Source organism: Coptis chinensis, chromosome 8, assembly GCF_015680905.1.
Source record: "Coptis chinensis isolate HL-2020 chromosome 8, ASM1568090v1, whole genome shotgun sequence".
NCBI lineage: Eukaryota > Viridiplantae > Streptophyta > Magnoliopsida > Ranunculales > Ranunculaceae > Coptis > Coptis chinensis.
Genome location: NC_141463.1, coordinates 49439719 through 49462545, shown reverse-complemented (window position 1 = coordinate 49462545; position 22827 = coordinate 49439719). Strand labels below are relative to the sequence as shown.

At 36.5% G+C, this 22827-nt stretch overlaps 1 protein-coding gene across 1 annotated transcript; it reads right to left on the bottom strand.

Moving 5' to 3' along the window:
* Positions 1-12394: 12394 nt before the first annotated feature.
* Positions 12395-13324, bottom strand: LOC147481788 (uncharacterized). The gene has a single exon (XM_086579055.1). It carries the CDS (start codon positions 13322-13324, stop codon positions 12395-12397), a length of 930 nt encoding a protein of 309 aa, XP_086435181.1.
* Positions 13325-22827: the final 9503 nt, after the last annotated feature.

Below are 22827 nucleotides of genomic sequence, written 5' to 3'. Positions count from 1 at the left end.
GTTAGAGTCAGATTCAAACTCTCACCAAAACATGAAAAAATAATTTTTATGTGTCTGCTTTCCAACCCAATTTGCCTCGTTCCATTCCGAGGTCTGTGGTGGTAGATATGTTGTCTGGAAGTTTGGTTAACAGAAAATAGTGCGTCAGAAATCAGTTTCTGCGCACTGTGTTCAAGTCCAGTTTTAATTTAGTTAGAGTTTGAACTAGATTTTCATGAAAACATACAAAAGTAATATTTGGAAGTCTGATTTCTATTCCAATTGGCCTCACCGCATTCCGAGGCCTGTGGAATTAATTATGGTGTATGGAAGTTTGACGGGCAGAGAATAGTGCGTCAGAAATCAGTTTCGGCGCACTGTGTTCGATCCTAGTTTTGGCACATTTAGAATGAGATTGAGTACTTTTGTAAAACATGAGAAAGTAATTTCTGTGTGTCAGCTTTTCAACACAAAAAGCCTCGATGCATTTGGATACCTGTGAAAAGAGTTGTGTCATTCGGAAGATAGTATGTCAGAAATCTAGTTTGCTGAAAATTAGGATTTTTACCGTTTTCGACTTAAGTTTTCTTCAAGATGGGCTGATGTTGGGACTTCAAGTTCTGCATGAAAAAGTATGTCTACATACCCTAGTTTCTAAATATTTAAGTTACATGTCATTTGGAAGAATGTAGGAAAAACTATAGCATTGACTATGTGGCTGATAAGAACTACGAAGGCTTGATTCCAATCTTGAAAGATTTGGATACGTAGGCAGCTTTGAGCAAAAGTACCGCCACTACACTACACTATATTATATATTAGTTATTAGTTATTATGATAATTAACTATATGTGTACAATGTTAGCACTTAATTGTGTACGTGATTGTGGTAGTTTAAAATGTATTCACGAGACATTTAACTAATGCGTTATTCCTGATTGAACCTTTTGATATTTATGATTTATATAATGGATAATGAGCTGAGTTGATTGGTTATTGTGTTTAGAATCTTTATTAATGATTCTATTTCTTGAGACGATGTATATTTTATAGTATAATGAAAATATTATAATAAATGATAACTTTTGAGTGTTAAAATCCGGTGTAAAAATGTCCGGTGAAAATTTAATGTGTCGCCCACATCTTTAGATCTCTCCACGCCTCTGTGATGAAAAGAAATGAAAAGAAATTTTTATGACTAATGATGTCATGTGAAAAGCCGCCTTAAAGAGGAACTAAGACATTCGCCTTGCGGGTGGGCTGTATTCCTTGAATGTACGAGAATATAGGTAGGTATTCCTTGAATGTGGTGGGAATGACCTAAGGTATTCATTGAATGTGCCATGAATGACCTATTAGTATTATGATAGGTATTCCTTGAATGTGGCAGGAATGACCTAAGGTATTCATTGAATGTGTCATGAATGACCTGTTAGGATTATGATGGGTATTCCTTGAATGTGGCGGGAATGACCCAAGGTATTCATTGAATGTGCCATGAATGACCTGATATTTTGTTATGCCCAAAGGAGGCTTTGTGATTATAGTATGGAAAGCCCAGAGATGGCAGCGACTCACAAGTTACGAGTTTACAAGATGAAAGTATGTTTCCTGGAGACTATATCCCGCTTGGGACATATGTTTTGTAGTGGTACTCGGTGTGAGTGAGGCACACGGATATGTGTGATTTGGCAAATGTGTGTAGTGCAAATCGTGGAGTAGGAACTAAAGATTGGGCTGTGTCTTTTAATAAATAAGTTAACGAGATAATTAATAAGTAAAGTAAAATATTGATTTTACATATGATGGAGTTATTGCATATGATGTATATGATTTCTTATGAGAAATATATACATGGTTTGTATGAGTTGATACTCACAAGGGATGAATGTACTCCTTGGTTGTGATTTTTCCTCGTTCTCATAAGTAGACGAGTGATATTAAAGAAAAATATTGATTTTATGTGTGACTGAGTTATTGCATATGAATATTTATATATTATGATGTATATGATTTCTTATGAGAAATATATACGTGGTTTGTATGAGTTGTTACTCACAAGGGTTGAATGTACTCCTTGGGTGTGATATTTCCCCATTCTCATAAGTAGATGAGTGGTTTTTTAAGTAAAAGTATATGAATTGTGTGATGTTTTGGATATGAAGTGTGACTGTGAATAATATTAGTAAATGATTGTGATTTCTATGTGACTGCGAAATGACTATAACTTGATATGTTATTATGAAAATATTAATGACTTGTGATAGTCTGAGATCTATGGTTATGCACGCAGAAACTTTATGACGTAATGATGTCATATGAATGACTACCTGTGATATAGGTATTATGATAAGTGGTATTCCCCGAATATGCGGGACGAACCAGGTTATATCAATTAGACTTAAATGTCTTAAATGAGGTTTGGTTATGAATGGAAATTTGACTGGCTGAGATAAATCATTTTATTGTGATGTCTAACTCTGTTTTGCAGGAGGGTGGGATCTATTAATCTTTTTTGTAGGGACGTAAATATCCTACCCTAAGACGATGTGTTGGCTTAAAAGTAAGGTATACCAAACTCATATTTAATTAGGTTATTACATGTGCATTTAATCAATGGAATGTAAGTGGTATTTATGTGGTGAGTTATTTTGAAAAGTGGGAATGATGAGTACTGTTATATGAGATTCTTGGAATTTGTATATTGAGGGTGAAATCTTATTTGGGAAGAAACTACACGCCATTTTGGAAAACGTAACTATATTGTCTTCCAAGTTGAAATGGTTGGTAATGTTATATTTGAAAGATTATTATATATATTTTATTGTTAATCTACTCATACCAGCAAATTCAATTTGCTGACCCATGTTTGCTTTGTTTTGCAACGTGGGTGTGTTCTTGAGAACATAGATGGTGAAGTCCAGTGGATAAGGACACGTGATTTGGAGTTGCTCTTGGAGTCTTCTGGTTTAAGATTTTCTGAAGGGTACAGTTTTGTTTTGAGACAGATGTAATAGAGTTGGTTAGTTCCTTTATAGTTTAATAATGTGATTTAAGGATTGTTCCTTTTAGTTTTCTTTTGATTTCAGTTTTGTATATATCGTGTTTGATAACAGGGTTATAGGTTTTGTTTCACCCCGGGTTTCCAGATAATTGAATATAATTGTTTTAAATATTGTCTGGAAATTTGGGGTGTGACAATAAAGATGGCACTATCAGACTTTGCAAAAATGAGTCTTAAGTAATGTATGCATGAATGAATCAAGATATGAGTTCCAAATCTATGTAATGAATGAACATATGAATGCAATTTTCTTAGATTTTAGCAATCCAAATCAAATAACAGTAGTAATGAAATATCCTAATCAATGAAGTACGTTTTTTATGCTCTTGACCCAATCAATTTAGGCTCAATTTATGTCCAATAAATATCTATGGGTAGATCTATATACTTATTCTCTGTCTCTTTGGGAAGTGGGAAACGCAGGTCCCCATAAGAAAACACATACCCCAATACCATTTGATCACCACACCTTCAATTAATAATAGGGTTAATAATAAATCAACCACAAATTTAGGTACGACAAAAGTTCCTAAGAACCACTATACTACCCGCAATGTAGTAATCAAATACGACAATGTACGGATGAAGTAATCCAATTCAAGAATGGTTACAGTAACCGAGACATGAGAAAACGGTTCAATATAAAATCCTAAAACAGATACATGGAAACAGTTTATGCCATGAAAAGCATAAACAAACAACAGATCAAACATACTATGGCGACCTCTTCTTCTACTGCACACAACAACATCAACAGAAATGAGTTGCATACAGATATGTGGGGAGAGGTTCTTAAATGTGCTCCACTCCCATTTGTCCAGAAGTTAAAATTTGTGTCCCGAGAATGGGGAAGCCTTACAAGTCAAAATTCCTTTGTAATGGACAACGCTTTACTGACGGGATCATTTCTTGGTTACCTTATTAATACTGACAAAAAATGGGAATCCACAGTATCTTTCACATCCAGCATTGACAACAACCCTCCTATTACGAGAAATTGTATGGTACAGTACAGCCATCATTGTGTCTTCAATGCAAGGTATTGTTCTCTTGACCATACCTTACGAGAAAAACCAAAAATATTACGTTTGCAAACCAACAACAAGAGAGGTATATCAACTCAATACTCCTAGGGTTAGATTCTTTACAGAATCCCTTGGAATGTTGGTGAATTCAATGGAACCATTAGGTTTCACTATTATTCGACTATCAAAGCCCAACATCAACACTATAAGGCCTACCCAAGCCAATAAAACGAAGCAATCTATCATCATGTATGTTGAATTGTTTGATTCCCGAAGTTTGAAATGGAGAAGGTTGAACGACTTGGAGTTGTCATTTAATGATGAACACATCAAGAAGCAGCCCGCAGTGGCTACAAAAGGATCTCTTCACTGGTCTCTTTATGATGCAGGCATATTGGTATTTAACATTGCCTTCGAATCTTGGACGAGGATTGGGCTACCGCAGACTAAATCCCTAACAAAGTCGTACAAACTGTTTCAGTTTAATGGTACTATTGCTATTATGTTCAGGTTCTGGGGTGAGGACAACATTACTATTGAGAAATTAGAACTTAGGGTTTTACATGAATACGACAACAGGTTGTGGAGTGAACTGAGGATGTATTCGTTGGACAAATTGTATTCCTCTTTCCGTCACCCGTGTTTCGTCGACTTACTCACACAAAATATTACAGTTTTTTAATGGAACAACAGTCCTTTTGTATAATTTCAGTGTAGACAATTTGGTATTTGTCAAAAAAATTCCAACCATCGGCAATCACTCCATTCTCCCATTCATGTCAAACTTCACTGCAGCTCGGTTTAACCAGTAGTTGATGTCACCATTCATGTTATATCTATCAAAGCTTATATTTTTATTTAAAATTAAGTAATATCTTGTAATGTACTACATATATTTAGGGTGACATCAATCTTTCTAGTTTATGCAAGTGTTGATGTTCATGTTACCTTCGGAATTTATGCTTTGTAGGTTTATGCTTGCTGTGTCAGTAATATTTACTACCTACTTCAACCTATTTCTGACTAGAAAAACTTACAAAAACTTATCACCATAGTTAACACACAAATTTAGTTTCGACAAAAGTTCCTAAGAAGGACAGTACTATACTATCCAAAAACATAAGCACACCTACAAAACATAACTACAAAGAGTACTCAACTACAAAGTCAATTATGGTTAATTTAAAAGTGAACACTCATAAAAGTCAGTCCCTCAAACTTGCACTTTCCCGAATTGGACCTTCTTGAATTCCTCTTCATTCATCCCACAGTCTATTAAGTCCTTCACTAGGGCCTTCCGGAGGCAATACGGTTGTTTTGTAAGCACAACATGCATATGCCTGATAACACAATCGGCAAATGCAAGTACATACACCCAACAATTCCATGTATCATTTTGCTTAGCACACTCTACAAACACAATTTCCCAGTCCTTTCCCAACTACATATCGAGCATACACTTTGTATCATGCAACAATATGCCAACAGGCGGCAGCACACCAAGTGCCTTCAACTTTGAATTTAGATCGCTTGCCGGTGTTTTCGAAGAATCGTGCACATAACATGTCCATGTCAAAAAGTTGAAGACAACAAGGACCCAATATGTGTTCTTCCCCACGTTTAACGCCATCATTAACCCATTTGATTTCAAAACATGTGGCACATCTCCGTTTTCTTGAAATAAATCTTTGAATGTCATCTTCTGACCGAATGAGAACAACAACCCACATTTTGAAATCTTCTCTTCAATAGTAAGACATTTCTCATCTAGTATGCCCACCACTTGTTCATACAAGTCTCGCAAGCGTACCTATTTTCGAATTAAAACAAAGTAACAAACATATATTTAGCACTTCTCATGCCTGTCAAACCAAAAAAATAAAGGATGTGTTCATTTTAACAAATACCGAGAAGAATGTCTCAGGCAAAATAGTGTAAGTATCAAAACCGGGTGTTGTATGTGGCAATATCACAGATTTCCATCCGTAAGTAATCCACCGCCTAAGCAACTCCAGGTAGGTAGAAATCAACTTCAAACACAATAAAGGTGTTATTTAGATACAGGTTAGCCTAACATATAGCTACGAATAATTACTTAGTAGTTAAGAATACTATAAACCTCATCATTCAGTCATTGTCTGCCCTTGAGAATGTAGAAAGTCGCCAAATCTAATTTTAAAGCATTACCATAGTGTAGTATATCGGTAACCAATACCTTGCCTTTCAGCGATTCTTTCTCTAACCAGTACTCAGTGGCATAATCTTCTAAAGTGCTGCAGTTCACATTTTTATCCCATAGCTTAGCGAGCGCAGTTACTTTAGAGCTCTTATTTATGAAGGGTCCTTCACCCATAACTTTAACATTCTTTGGAATGCATATACGAGCCACTTCAGTTTCAACTTTTGAAAAATTGTTCCTATGTGCCACCTTCCTTGCAAGGATTTCTTTCACCTGTTCAAAACAATGGCCAGGTTAAATGCACTGTGTAAATAAGTAAACAAGAATGACAAGGGAATAAATACATTTCTCATACAAAAACTTTATAAAATTCAAATAAAATTAAATAACATAAATGAAAAACCTTATCAGGATCCCTTTCAGGATTACTATTGTTCCCTTCAAAACTTTCATTTTCCAATAACTGAACATCATCAGTTTCCAGTAATTGAGCACAGCAAACTTTGCACAATTAATATTTTCACTATTATTAGTAAATATATAAACCTACGTTCTAAACAACCAATACTTGCTAGCCCCTTATAAATCAAATACGAGAATACATTGAGTTTTTCATACCTTTTCTACATCATTGTTGGTACGTCTCACTTTTGACTTGGCTTTACGATCCGTCCGGATAGCCGCTTGCTTCGTTCCACTACCAGTCCCTAATTCTTTTGTCCTCACAACAGCTTCTTTTCGAACATCATCAGGTTCTTTTAATTCATCTGTATCTCTACCACCCTCATTTTCATCTTTACCACCCTCATTTTTCTTCACTTGTCCCAAGATTTTACAGTCCTTCAGGATAGCCCCTCGTGTCTTTCCACACAAACCGACTCTATTTACAATACCTTCACTCTATATAACCACATAATTGTCACTAGAATAGGTATCTATGGCACCTATATAAACCTAACTTTTAAATCTAGGAGTTGCTTGCCCCTTTACATTGTCGCAAACCAACAATATATTGACTTTTTCAGAAAACCCACATTTTCCGGATCATTGTTGGTACGTATCACTTTTGACTTCTCTTTGTGGTCCGTCCAGATAGCCGCTTGCTTTATTCCAGTACCAATCCCTAATTCCTTTGTCCTCACAGGAGCGTCTTTTAGAACATCATCAGGATCTTTACCACCATCATTTTTCCTCACTTGTCCCGACATATTACGGGCCCTCATCAGGATAGCCGCTCGTGTCTTTCCACACAAACCGCTTCTATTTACAATACCTTCATTCTGCATAACCACATAATTGTCATTAAAATAGGTATCTATGGCACCTATATAAACCTAACTTTTAAATCCAAGAGTTGCTTTCCCCTTTACATTGTTGCAAACCAATAATATATTGACTTTTATCAGAAAACCTACATTTTCCTGATCCTTGTTGATACGTATCACTTTTGACTTCTCTATGAGGTCCATCCGGATAGCCACTCACTTGGTTCCATTACCAATCCCTAATTCCTTTGTTCTCACAGCATCTTCTTTTAGAACATCATCACTACGTTTCACTTGCACTAAATCATCATTATCTTTACCACCCTCATTTTTCTTCACTTGTCCCAAGAATTTACGGTCCCTCAGGATAGCCGATCGTGTCTTCCCACACAAACCACTTCTATTTGCAATATCTTCATTCTGCATAACTACATAATTGTCACTAAAATAGGTATCTATGGCACCTATATAAAACTAACTTTAACTTTAAATCTTTGTAAAACAAACATGAGACTTTTGCTAGATGCACTGAAAATACATTGTCTAATTCAATATAGTACATTGTCGAAGATCAAACCAACCTTTTCAGCGAAATTAACCGAAGTACCTACCACTTCTTCAACTGTCGTCAAAGCACCTTGTTCAACAACATCAACACCTACATACTCTTGAGAAACATAAATTCTTTTAAAATGATAAAAAGCTTCCTCGAGTGAAGCAACTGTCGGTGATTCCACAATATTTTCCGCATAACCCATTCTCCTCATAACCCGCTGCATTGTTTTGCCCTCCAGTTCTAGTGAAGATAATCGAGTCTTGGTACCGATGCCCACATGTGGACCATTAAGATCCACAAGACGTTTCAACTGTCTCTGCCTTGGAGTTTGGTCAACTGCTGATTTTCGACTTCCAACTGTACTTGTTTTCGGTTCACGATGAATTCGTATTACCCTATCATCTGACACCTGCAAAATGATCAAGTACATATTCGAAATACTGTTTAATATTTAATATTATGACCAAACAACAACTTGGAAAGTCAACATAGTCAGGGAATAACAATAATTAACATACCCCCCGACTTTCACAGAGTATGTCAAGATTAACATAGTGCGTATTAACACTCCTTTCAAGTTGTAACAAGATTAACACTATTAAGAAATATGACAAAATAAACAAAATAAAAATCAAACAACTTCAGACGACATGGAGGATTGACCACCTCAAGTGTATTTTTCACATCCAACTTTTCTTTTACACAATATGGAAGACGTAGCTCTTCCCTCACCACTAGAGTCTTCCGATTCTTCAATTTCCCTTCCCAGGTACTACCCCTTGTTGTTTTCCCTGGAATATCCACCCATCCTAACAACCAAGGGAAAACATTTTCATCCAGACGATGTGGACCCAAAGAAGTCACACTGTGGAAAATCCAAAGACTAAAGATTATTAAACAGCCATGGAGGGCTAAACTAAAATTAGGCTTGTCCAGAAGTTCCATTTTCTTGTTAAGAGCCTCCAAACTATCCTTAATAACTACAAATACAAAATAGCCCCAAGGAAACCTATCAAAGGCTACCAAATCATCAGCAACATCTACATTTTGAACGCTAACCCCATGATGGCCCGTGGGTATCAGAAAAGACCCTAGAACATACAGCCTATTTAGTCTATAGACATCATTTAAACACTCGGCATTATTGATGGCATTTGTCTTTGCCATCGCCCTAGCTTCTAAAATTTCAACCAGAGAAATCGCACTTTTCTGCTTACTTCCGGGAGCAACATGAAAATACTTTTCCCTAAACTTCGTATGTTTCTTCTTACATATCCTGTAGTACATGTTGTCAGGCTGATCGGTCGACAACCCTGTAAAAAGCGCAACATCAGACTTCTTAAAAGTTAAGTATTCATCCTTAATTATATAAGTCAACTTCGAGACCCTCTTCTTCAACAGTTCCAAAATCAGTCTCTCATGGGTAACAAGTTCGGACATCCTTGGTTCCTCATCTGCAGAACCAACCTGACTAGGAACTGCAAATGGATACTCATTCACCAAAAACCCAAAAGGAGACGAACTCAATTCAACTACTTCTTGCGGTTCTAATGTATCAAAGAAATCCCTTTGCAACTTTGACATACTACAATGTGCTCATAATAATACAGTTTTCCCTGTGTCTTCCCCTATATTTTTATCCTCCTTTTGCTGGCCCTTCTTCTTAGGGCTAATGTACTTTTGCGCCTCTTTTCTCTTCATCCTATAAGAGAGCAAATATAAACAACAAATAAAAATTGTAGGCAATCTATTGTAAACCAGAGATTTAGTCGACCATATGTATACAGTAAAACCTCATTAGCAAACAAAAACACGACAAAATTGGTAGTAAGGAGAACAATTCATAAACAGTATTCATAAGTAGAACTATCACGCTAGGGCAGAACAAAATTGGTAAAACACTATATGAAAAACTAAATCAAGATTAAACTAAAGCCTCAATCAACTGACACTAAATTCCAAACCACACAATCTACAAACGGACCCATCTATAAAACATATAAGGGTACATCAAACATCTCAAACAAAAATGAAACAAATTGGGTTGTGAGGAAAACAATATTACCTATCGGTTTAGGAATTGCAAAGAAGACTTTATTAGTGCTAACACTACGAAACCCAAAATTCAAATGAAAGTCAAATCTTTCACATTTCGCAACTAATGGGGTTTAATTTTGGATTCCAAAGTCCAAAAACAATTTCAATTTAATATTAGGGTTCAATTTTCGGTTACTTGGGTTGAAAAAACACTTGAAATCCGATTGAAATACTTGGACTTCAATTACTGAGAAAAAGGTGTGACTCCCCAAAATAAAGGAAACTCATAAATTGGCATGTTCCCCCCAAAAATATATATATTCACGTGCACCGGATGCATATTAGACTAATTAGCAACAACATCATATCAAAGATTCAAGGGTCCGAAGATTCAAAGTTAAATGTTAATTTCGAGTTGCTGACATTACCATTATAAATAGTGACAACACGTGCCTTAATCTTGGAAATCCATCGAACAGCTGTTAAAAAGCCATCCCAAACCAGCTTATAAGGGAAGTTTCTCCCTTCACAACGTGAAAACCAAGGCTTCGACATTCATTTATAAGGAGAGTGAAAGCCCAAACAGACTCAACAAATGTATGAGCTATCTACAAAAAATGGAAAACAGCCATGGAGGATAAAGAAGCTACTGGAAGGCATCAGGAAGAGAATTAGTATATTAGAATATTTTTCTATAATGCATGTGTTTAGAGAGTGTAATACGTTAGCGGATAGCTTAGCTGCCGCTATCCCATTCATTTACTTCATTGAACTCACCCCTAGCTCATTTTCTGAAGATATAAAGAAAATTGTGCTTAAAGATGCTAGTAGGAAAGAGTATTTAAGATTGTAATAGTTCAAAATCTTTTATTTCTCCTCAATGAGGAAGGGGTAGGGGACCTTTTAATTTAAAAACCCCGCTTACCTAAAAAAACGCCAAGGCTTCAAACATTTCCAATACTTTTTTGATGGCTTCTGCTTGGAAGTTCAAAGCTACCGAAGATGGTGACGCTTCACTTATATTCAAAACTCAACTTACTCAAGATCACACAATTCCCCCAGTCAATTCTTCTGTTGGTGTGGTAAGAGGGTCTAAAACCTAATTTAATTCCTCTATTACCTTCTATTGACTGTTATGGCCAAATACAATATTCTTTACATTTTATTTTCAGCTCCCTTTTAATTTTCAAATAACAGTTGATTACATTCGGCTCACAGGTCACATGTCAGATCTGTGAATCAAGGAAACACACTGCACTTGATTGCAAATGCCTTAATACCCGTTGCCACAAACAACATTGCAATTGTTTTATGATACCACATTATGGAGTTTATGAAAATGGTGAACTGCACAAATTTTTTATATGCTCCAACCCTCGCTACAATGGATTCCAACAACTACACGGTGATTTGGTTGCTTGTTATTGTGGTGAAACAGATCATTGGATAGGCATAATGTCCTTATAAAGACATCCCCTGTCCAAGTGGTTGTCAAGGGGAGAGGGAATTTACCAAGATGTTGCCAAACGTGGCTTACAATGCTTAAATGTGAACTATGTGGGCAGAGTGAGATGGTTGGACGCTGGTGGAGAAGTTTAAGAACTTGTCTATCACTATTAATGTAAAAGTTGAGTGATAGAAAAGGTTTTCAAATAACAGTTTATTATGGATTCCGATTTCTTATGCATGTTCTTCAAATCGGATCATACGACAATGTAGTATGGTTATACTGTAATGAAACGAGAACATAATCAATTTCTTTGTTTTTAGCAGTCCTAATCAAATAGCAGTTCTAATGAAATAGCCTAATCAATGAAGTACGTTTTTTATGCTCTTGACCCAACCGATTTCTGGTCAAATAAATATCTATGGGAAGATCTATATACTTATTCTCTGTCTCTTTGGGAAGTGGGGAACGCAGGTCCCCATAACAAAACATACACCCCAATACCATTTGATCACCACACATTCAATTAATAATAGGGTTAATAATAAATCCACCACAAATTTAGGTACGACAAAAGTTCCTAAGAAGCATTATACTACCCGCAATGTAGTAATTCAATACGAGAATGTACAGATGAAGTAATCCAATACGAGAATGTACGGATGAAGTACATAGTGGATAAAAGTGATCATGGTGTAAATATTACCCACTGTAACCTTTACATCTCTCTACAGAAGCTTCTAATGCATTCCAAAAATTTCTTTTGTTACCTCCCAAAACATGATACTAATTACACCAAAACTAAACAATATTACAAATAGTGAAATAAGACAACTACAACATCACATAGGAAAAGTTTTGTCTATTGCAGGAACGTTGGAAGGACATACAGTGGCACCCTTGTCATCAACAAAATTCTTGCAAGTACTTTTGTTGTGCCCTTTCTCTCCGCACAAGGTGCAATGTCTTTCCTGCTTTTGCCCCTTCCGTGATGGCCAAAACATCATTCTCACAGTCGGGGGGCGACCTGCTTGACGTTTGCCTTCAGGTGGTAAAATGCGCTCATCGTCACATTCAATGTCCCATTGCTCCCTGCTAGGAATTCCTTTCCACACCTCAGCGTATGTCCACTTCCATATGTCTGTTGTGAAGTACTGATCAACAAAAGTGTGAAATGTCCCACCTTTCCGGCTATGGTGATTGACACTGATGGATTTGCATGCATGCGCACACGGGATACCCATCTGTTGGAACCACCCACAAGAACACTCCCTTTTCACAATATCAACAACGAACTTTCTGCCTTTGGTGGAGAGAATGTCAAATGTGTTGTCCGAATACCGATTTACTGAAAAAGTCATTGACCCGCTAATGTTATCACGCAAAAGAGAAGTAGCAAGTGGTGTTAAGCTTTCAAATTTCAAGGACCACGCATCTGCAACAATATGGAATTTGCATAAATGAACTCCCAAATTCATTCTTATTTCATGAACAAAAATAGTCACGGGACATGAACGGTCATCCACAATCATTGCATTCCAGCTTTCAACTTGGTTTGTATATATAATGCCATACCGCTTCACTTCACTAGCACAAGAAGCCCACGTTTCTAGAGGTATCTTCCTTAGCATATCAAATGCAGGTTTGCACATGGACATTAGTTCTGTCATCACCGCATGGTGATGCCACTTTACCACTGTTGTTGCAGCTGCTTTTATCTTCTTCGAAACATAATCTGTGCATTTTGCAAGGTTCTTACAAATGTGGTTCATGCAGTACACATGTTTCGCTTTTGGACACACCAATGAAATTTTACACTGGAGACTTTGGTGCCTATCCGAGATGATGACAAAGGGGTTGTCGAACCCAACAACACTCTTACCCAAGCATCCTAAAAACCATTCCCAAGTGTCATTGTTCTTTAGACTAACTAAGGCAAAGGCAATAGGGAAAACATGCCCATCACCACCAATGCAAATTGCTGAAAGAAGGCAGCCTGATGATCTGCCTTTCAAATGGGTACCATCAATTTCTATGTGTGGCCGACAAGTATTTCTGTAGCTCCTAATGGTAATCCTGTATTTCACACCCCGAATTTCGACAGAATTCGGAAAAACAATATTTGTTCCCGACTCTTCGATCTCCGAGGTGTGACGCACTCTCAACTTCCAAAAACCCATAAACAGTTTAAATATACGGATAATTAAAAACCAATAAACCTTTTTAACTTAAACAAAAGTCCTCTTCATTACAAAAATTCAAAAATAAGATTAGGTTACAAATCTCTTCTCAATAACTCTTTAATTAAATTTACAAATGAAAATATAAAAACATTGTCTAGACTGAAAATCTATATCACCTCAAGGGAAAACAAAACATATCCTAAGATGCAACGCTAACGCAAACCACAAGCCGCAACCAATCTTCTTCAACACTAAACATGTCAATACTTATCAACTATGTTCATTTAATGAACACACCCGATAAGCAAACATGCAAATCGGGTCAGCATTATAAAAATGCTGGTGTGAGTAGCTCTAAAACACAACGTGTTATACAAATATATACACAATCCATACGGCAGTTAGTTCCTCCACCGAGCCGCCTTAACTTTCAACGACTAATACAACATCCTTAAGTACAATAACTAAGGCAGGTAGTTCCTCCACTGAGGCGCCTTAACTTCCCACTAACCACACAACAAACCATACGCATAATAAAAAAGCATTTAGTTCCTTCACGAGGCGCCTTAGGTTGTAACTAAACTAATAACCAGCCAAACATATTCTATACTTACTGCATTTCATGCTCAATTACAGAGTGGGTCGTCTCTGCCCAAGTAATTAGTTTGACCCACCCTTCTCCAAAACCATATACAATCATCTATCTAAAGATATATCATTAACCAACATATTACCATAATTATATTAATTAAGGCATTCTTTGAGTGTCCCTAAAATCACGTTGTATCTATGTCTTACCTAGTTTCCCTGGCTACCACAATCGCTTCCCAACGCCGAACATGTACATCCACATGCCTCCCCTTACATAATTAACCACTCCATGCATAACTACCCTGAGCGGGATGTCGCACACCAGGTAACCCTCACACGAAAGCCATTATGTAAGTACTGCCACTATTCGGCATAAAATATCGCGCATCTCGTTCTATTTTGCGAACGGAATAATCAAGCCACTATTCAGCTACGCCAGAAGAGCCATTCAGATTCACTGAAACGCCAGAAGGGCCAATCACATTACTTACGCCCGAAGACCATTCAAATTCACTGAAATGCCAGAAGGGCCAATCACATTACTTACACCCGAAGGCCATTCAGATTCACTGAAACGCCAGAAGGGCCAAATCACATGAGTTGTGGTAGCTAGGTTCTAGGATTTTCGTTAGGTAATTTATTCAAGTCTCATCCATTTATGACTCATAATAATTCCACTATATCACGTGCAGGTCAAATACCTTATTGCACTATGCCACAATATTTAGAAATATCTTAATTATATCTCATAACCACTTTCATTCTTTCACGTGCCAATATATTATTGCACTACGCCACACTCCCGTGGGAAATATCAACAAATACTCTACTAGCATCTCACAGATAAAATAATTGAGTGTCTATACATTTATTTCTCCACAACTATTGCATTTAATATATATATATATCCCAACATATTATATAATGTCACAATATCAACGTCAAATCTTAATTAGGTAATGACAACCAAATTTATACAAGCTTCCACAACATTTTAGCATTTGATTTGTCCATACAATTTACAACATAAAACGTAGCACAATTAAACAGTCCACAGTCCACAATCAAATCCCCAAAAATCTAAAGTCCATGAATCTAAGTCCGTATATAATTGAATACTCATAAAAACATATATATCTAAGTCTTGTTATCAGAATTCCCCTCTCGTTACGTGTCAAACATTATATGCTTTACGCACTACTCACGTCAAATCTTAATTAGATAATGACAAACAAGGTTATACAATATCGACAATATTTTTATTACTACATTTGTCCATATTCTTAAATATGTGAAAAACTGGAAAAAGTCAACATTCCACAGTCAACGGTCAATGGTCAACAGTCAACGGTCAAAGTCAAAGTCAACACGTCATGGTCAAAGTCAACACGTCGTTTCCATGTCCAACAGGTTCAGGGTCATAGCCATGGTTCATGGCTAAGGGCAAAGGTGCATGGTGCATGGTTCATGGGCTCATGGCTAAATGTTGAAAGACTCATTGGATCTCTATATTAAGTCCTATGGACTGGCCCAAAACAGTTAAGTGGTTCGGCCCAAAAATTGAACTGAAACCGGCCCAAAAACTTTAAATTAAACTGGCCCAAACTAAACAAATAGAAAAATGGCCCAACCCACTAACTAATATCAAAATCGGGCCCAAACTAAACAACCAAGGCCCAAAACTGAAACCGGCCCAAGTAGCTAATTAGTTCGGCCCAAGGCCTAACCACAGCTACAGTCGTCTTCTCCATCAGCTCTCTTCCTCCACCACCAGCCCAAAATCGACCACCACAAAATTCCAATCGCCACCCAAAAATAACCAACCGAAATGGGTTAGGGTGAAAAACCCCAAAACATTAATTAACCAAGAACTCCCAATTTCCAGTTTCGAAATCACTCCCCAAATTATGGAACCGACCGCCATTAATGGTTTCTTGGAGCTTTCAACAGCACTCACACCCCTCACACCCTACACTAGCTACCCATCATCCACAATCCATTCCAACCCAAACGACAACATTTCACCTAATCAAATCTAAAGGCGATTTCTCGGCGCCATTAAGCGATTTTTACAGGCGTCGGCCCTAACTAGAAACGACCCACTCTTCAATCCCGACGTCCATTCTCTGAACTCCCAACCTCAACCAAAACAAAACAACAATAACACACAAAACAAAACAACATAATATAAGGGCAGTAAGATTCATGGGCTGCCGCCTCCATGAACGCCTGTTCATAGCTTCAACAGTCCACCCAAATTCCATCCAGACGTCCAACCAACACACCACATACAAAACATAAGAACAGTTCCACTAGAATACAGAGACGACTTCTCTGTCTCGCGCCGCCATTGGCGACTTCTTCCGAGTTCCAGTAATACGGACAGTTTCAATAATAACTAAAACAATATACTAATAACTATCCAGTTGAATAAATAACGCGACATGACGAATAATGATGAACAGTAAAACTGTTACTGCATACCGGTGAAGTAGAAAACTAACTACTCACCTGTATTAAAACCCGACGAATCCTTCTAGTCCGGATCGTCGCGCTCCACCCTCCAGCAAACGAGTTTCTAGCTCTGCCTCCATTTTTATTTTATTTTATTCTCAAAAACCCTATTCTCTAGAACAATGTGATTATATACTTGGGTTTGAAACCCAACCCCAACACAGACTCGGGCCCAAAAACCAGGCCCACATATCTCAAATCCAATCCAACCAATTTTAAATAAATAATTAAATTAATTAATTAATAAATAAATATGTATTTTAAATACAAGCGTTACAGCTATACACATCTCAAAAGAATCTCGTCCCGAGATTCGAAAGTAAAGTAATCTATACGAACAAATAACATTGGTTATTAACTTAGAACCTACACAAGAATGTACGTAGATTAAACTTAAGCAAGATAACGTTGATATTAATTATTTTTAAATACTTCCATAAGATATGTCATCGTGCCACTACAAAATCTATTATAGGTTAACTGTCTATATTAAAACAAATTATTACTTCCACTTAAACACAAGACAAATATATCATTTCTCATTAGCATGCAGTTTCTTGACACGTAGCAAACTCTACGAAAATTAATATTCTACTTAACTAGTTAATAATATGGAGTAAGTTCATCCCTGCACAAAACATTATGGAGTCTTTCATTATCATGCATAAAAGAAAATTAGTGTCCGATACACTTAAAATAAAAATCACTCATGTCATTGATACTATAATAAAACTTTATATTTACTTTAGTCATGCTCTCAGAAATATTAAATTTAAAACAACCCTTGAATCCTAATTCATACTTGCAACTGGATCAAATATAGCACGTATCCAAAAATGATTTTTCATATTCATCTATCAAAATCATATAGACTGAAAAAAAAAACAATTAGGAATAAATACTCGACGCTCATTGCTATTATTATTATTACTAATTATTTTAAACGGTGAAAAGATTCACAAATTAATCTCCATATACAATGACAATTAACATAAGGCTTGCTACCGTATAACACGAATTTAAAAAAATTTAGGATAATATAAACTCACTTCTAATATATCACCCATAACAAGTTATATTCTCACTGTAATATTCCTGAACCATAAATCAAGGTATATATTTAAGAATACTCGAATATGCAAAAAAAATCAATGTGAAACTAATTTAACAATATTAATCAATCATGTCATAATTTATCGGCACGAAGCACATTTATAAGACAAAATAAAAATCCGTTTGTTGTGGAAATACGATCATCATTATATTAAGACATCCTCTACATAAATTCCAATATAGTTTAAAAAAATAACAATTATCACCATTATTCTAATTAATCATTAATAACGTGACCTTAAGAAAACAACCTATACATGCTTGTTTTCTTGGTAGAACAATATTAATCATCACATACGCACGGTAATAGTTCATCTATATACAATAATATAAAAACGTGTATACACAAGTATACACATCTCAAAAAGAAAGCACGTGTATACGCAAGTATACACATCTCAAACAGAATACACGTATATTTTATTATTATTCGGTCTATTTCTAACTAATCACCTCTAACAGATTAATCTCTTATACTTTAAAACATTATTCATCCATTAACGTGTACAAGTGAGGCGAGATAGTTCCTCCAACACAGAGGCAATTAGTTTCTTACTCAGTACGTCACAAAGTCATCAGTCGATGCACTCATTCAATATAGATTAAAATATCTTCTTGTTTCTTAAATAATAACATAACACGCAAATACAAAGTTCACAGACAGGTTATCACACTTAATCCATAATCCATGTGAAAATGAACACAAACAATAAAACATCCTTCTAGTAGCACACATCATTTTGATCAAATCCATTAATAATTAACATATAATAAATGTAACTACTCCTCATATGATAAGGAAACAAAAACGTCATTTCATATGCACTCCACTAGAGTAACTAATATAAATATACACATTACACGTACAAACAAATCAAGAAAAATATTGACTCTCTTTATTTCTATATCTCTTTCATTTTCTTTGAAAAAATAAAACAACTAGCGGAAATAGTTATGAAAATAAAACTTTTTAAACACTACCCATAAACCACGATCCGAGAATCACTTAGACTCACCTAAGACTAAGCTAGCCAAATGCTCTGATACCAAACTTTCACACCCCGAATTTCGACAGAATTCGGAAAAACAATATTTGTTCCAGACTCTTCGATCTCCGAGGTGTGACGCACTCTCAACTTCCAAAAACTCATAAACAGTTTAAATATGCGGATAATTAAAAACCAATAAACCTTTTTAACTTAAACAAAAGTCCTCTTCATTACAAAAATTCACAAATAAGATTAGGTTACAAATCTCTTCTCAATAACTCTTTAATTAAATTTCCAAATGAAAATACAAAAATATTGTCTAGACTGAAAATCTATATCACCTCAAGGGAAAACAAAACATATTCTGAGATGCAACGCTAACGCAAACCACAAGCAGCAACCAATCTTCTTTAACACTAAACCTGTCAAGACTTATCAACTATATTCATTTAATGAACACACCCAATAAGCAAACATGCAAATCGGGTCAGCATTATAAAAATGCTGGTGTGAGTAGCTCTAAAACACAACGTATTCTTATACAAATATATACACAATCCATACGGCAGTTAGTTCCTCCACCGAGGCGCCTTAACTTTCAACTACTAATACAACATCCTTAAGTACAATAACGAAAGCAGGTAGTTCCTCCACTGAGGCACCTTAACTTCCCACTAACCACACAACAAACCATACACATAATAAAAAGACATTTAGTTCCTCCACGAGGCGCCTTAGGTTCTAACTAAACTAATAACTAGCCAAACATATTCTATACTTACTGCATTTCATGCTCAATTACAGAGTGGGTCGTCTCTGCCCAAGTAATTAGTTTGACCCACCCTTCTCCAAAACCATATACAATCATCTATCTAAAGATATATCATTAACCAACATATTACCATAATTATATTAATTAAAGCTTTCTTTGTGTGTCCCTAAAATCACTTCGTATCTATGTCTTACCTAGTTTCCCTGGCTACCACAATCGCTTCCCAACGCTGAACACGTACATCCACATGCCTCCCCTTACATAATGAACTACTCTCAGGTGCATAACTACCGGCGGGATGCCGCGACACCGTAACCCCCACACGAAAAGCCATTATGTAAGAATCGCGCCACTATTCGGCATAAAATATCAGCGTCTCGTTCTATTTTGCAAACGGAATAATCAAGCCACTATTCGGCTACGCCAGAAGGGCCATTCAGATTCACTGAAACGCTAGAAGGGCCAATCACATTACTTACGCCCGAAGGCCATTCAAATTCACTGAAACGCCAGAAGGGCCAATCACATTACATACGCCCGAAGGCCATTCAGATTCACTGAAACGCCAGAAGGGCCAATCACATTACTTACACCCGAAGGCCATTCAGATTCACTGAAACGCCAGAAGGGCCAAATCACCTGAGTTGTGGTAGCTAGGTTCTTGGATTTTCGTTACATAATTTATTCAAGTGTCATCCATTTATGACTCATAATAATTCCATTATATCACGTGCAGGTCAAATACCTTATTGCACTATGCCACAATATTTAGAAATATCTTAATTATATCTCATAACCACTTTCATTCTTTCACGTGCCAATATATTATTGCACTACGCCACACTCCCGTGGAAAATATCAACAAATACTCTACTAGCATCTCACAGATAAAATAATAGAGTGTCTATACATTTATTTCTCCACAACTATTGCATTTAATATATATATATATCCCAACATATTATATAATGTCACAATATCAACGTCAAATCTTAATTACATAATTACAACCAAATTTATACAAGCTTCCACAGCATTTTAGCATTTGATTTGTCCATACAATTTACAACATAAAACGTAGCATAATTAAACAGTCCACAGTCCACAATCAAATCCCCAAAAATCTAAAGTCCATGAATCTAAGTCCGTATATAATTGAATACTCATAAAAACATATATATCTAAGTCTTGTTATCAGAATTCCCCTTTGGTTACGTGTAAAACATTATATGCTTTACGCACTACTCACGTCAAATCTTAATTAGATAATGACAAACAAGGTTATACAATATCGACAATATTTTATTACTACATTTGTCCATATTCTTAAATATGTGAAAAACTGGAAAAAGTCAACATTCCACAGTCAACGGTCAAAGTCAAAGTCAACACGTCATGGTCAAAGTCAACACATCGTTTTCATGTCCAACAGGTTCAGGGTCAAAGCCATGGCTTATGGCTAATGGCTATGGTCATGGTTCGGACCCACTAGCCAAGCCCAAGCCCCAAACCTTATAACCCAAAAGTCTAAATGTTGAAAGACCCATTGGATCTCTATATTAAGTCCTATGGACTGGCCCCAAGCAATATTAGAAACTGGCCCAAAACAGTTAAGTGGTTCGTCCCAAAAACTTTAAATTAAACTGGCCCAAACTAACCAAATAGAAAAATGGCCCAACCTACTAACTAATATCAAAACCGGGCCCAAACAAAACAACCAATGCCCAAAACTGAAACCGGCCCAAGTAGCTAATTGGTTCGACCCAAGGCCTAACCACAGCTACAGTCGTCTTCTCCATCAGCTCTCTTCCTCCACCACCAGCCCAAAATCGACCACCACAAAATTCCAATCACCACCCAAAAATAACCAACCGAAATGGGTTAGGGTGAAAAACCCCAAAACATTAATTAACCAAGAACTCCCAATTTCCAGTTTCGAAATCACTCCCCAAGTTATGGATCCGACCGCCATTAATGATTTCTTGGAGCTTTCAACAGCACTCACACCCCTCACACCCTACACTAGCTACCCATCATCCACAATCCATTCCAACCCAAACGACAACATTTCACCTAATCAAATCTAAAGGGGCGATTTCTCTGGCCGGCATTAACGATTTTTTACAGAGCTTTAGCCTAACTAGAACAGCCCAACTCCTCAATCCCGACGTCCATTCTCTAAACTCCCGACCTCAACCAAAACAAAACAACAATAATAACACACAAAACAAAACAACATAATATAAGGGCAGTAAGATTCATGGGCTGCCGCCTCCATGAACGCCTGTTCATAGCTTCAACAGTCCACCCAAATTCCATCCCGACGTCCAACCAACACACCATATACAAAACATAAGAACAGTTCCACTAGAATACAGAGACGACTTCTCTGTCTCGCGCCGCCATTGGCGACCTCTTCCAAGTTCCAGTAATACGGACAGTTTCAATAATAAGTAAAACAATATACTAATAACTATCCAGTTGAATAAATAACGCGACATGACGAATAATGATGAACAGTAAAACTGTTACTGCATACCGGTGAAGTAGAAAACTAACTACTCACCGGTATTAAAACCCGACGAATCCTTCTAGTCCGAATCGTCGCGCTCCACCCTCCAACAAACGAGTTTCTAGCTCTGTCTCCATTTTTATTTTATTTTATTCTTAAAAACCCTATTCTCTAGAACAATGAGATTATATACTTGGGTTTGAAACCAAGCCCACCACAGACTCGGGACCAAAAACCAGACCCACATATCTCAAATCCAATCCAACCAATTTTAAATAAATAATTAAATTAATTAATTAATAAATAAATACGTATTTTAAATACGGGCATTACACCGTACGTCTAGAAAAAACACTTGAATCGATCCGTATGTGCCACTCGATGAATCTTTGTGTAACAACCAGGATCAACTTTCTTCAACTCTTTACAGTAAGTGCTAAGTAGCTGATAAGACTGACCAAAACTACCATCGATCTGTACACATAAACAATTATTATGTAGTCAACGGTAACATAAACATTATTTTGAAATTGATTATGGAAAAAGAAAAGCACAATGTTAACTCATACCTCCTGCAGAGCCCTCTCTTTTGCCCTCCACA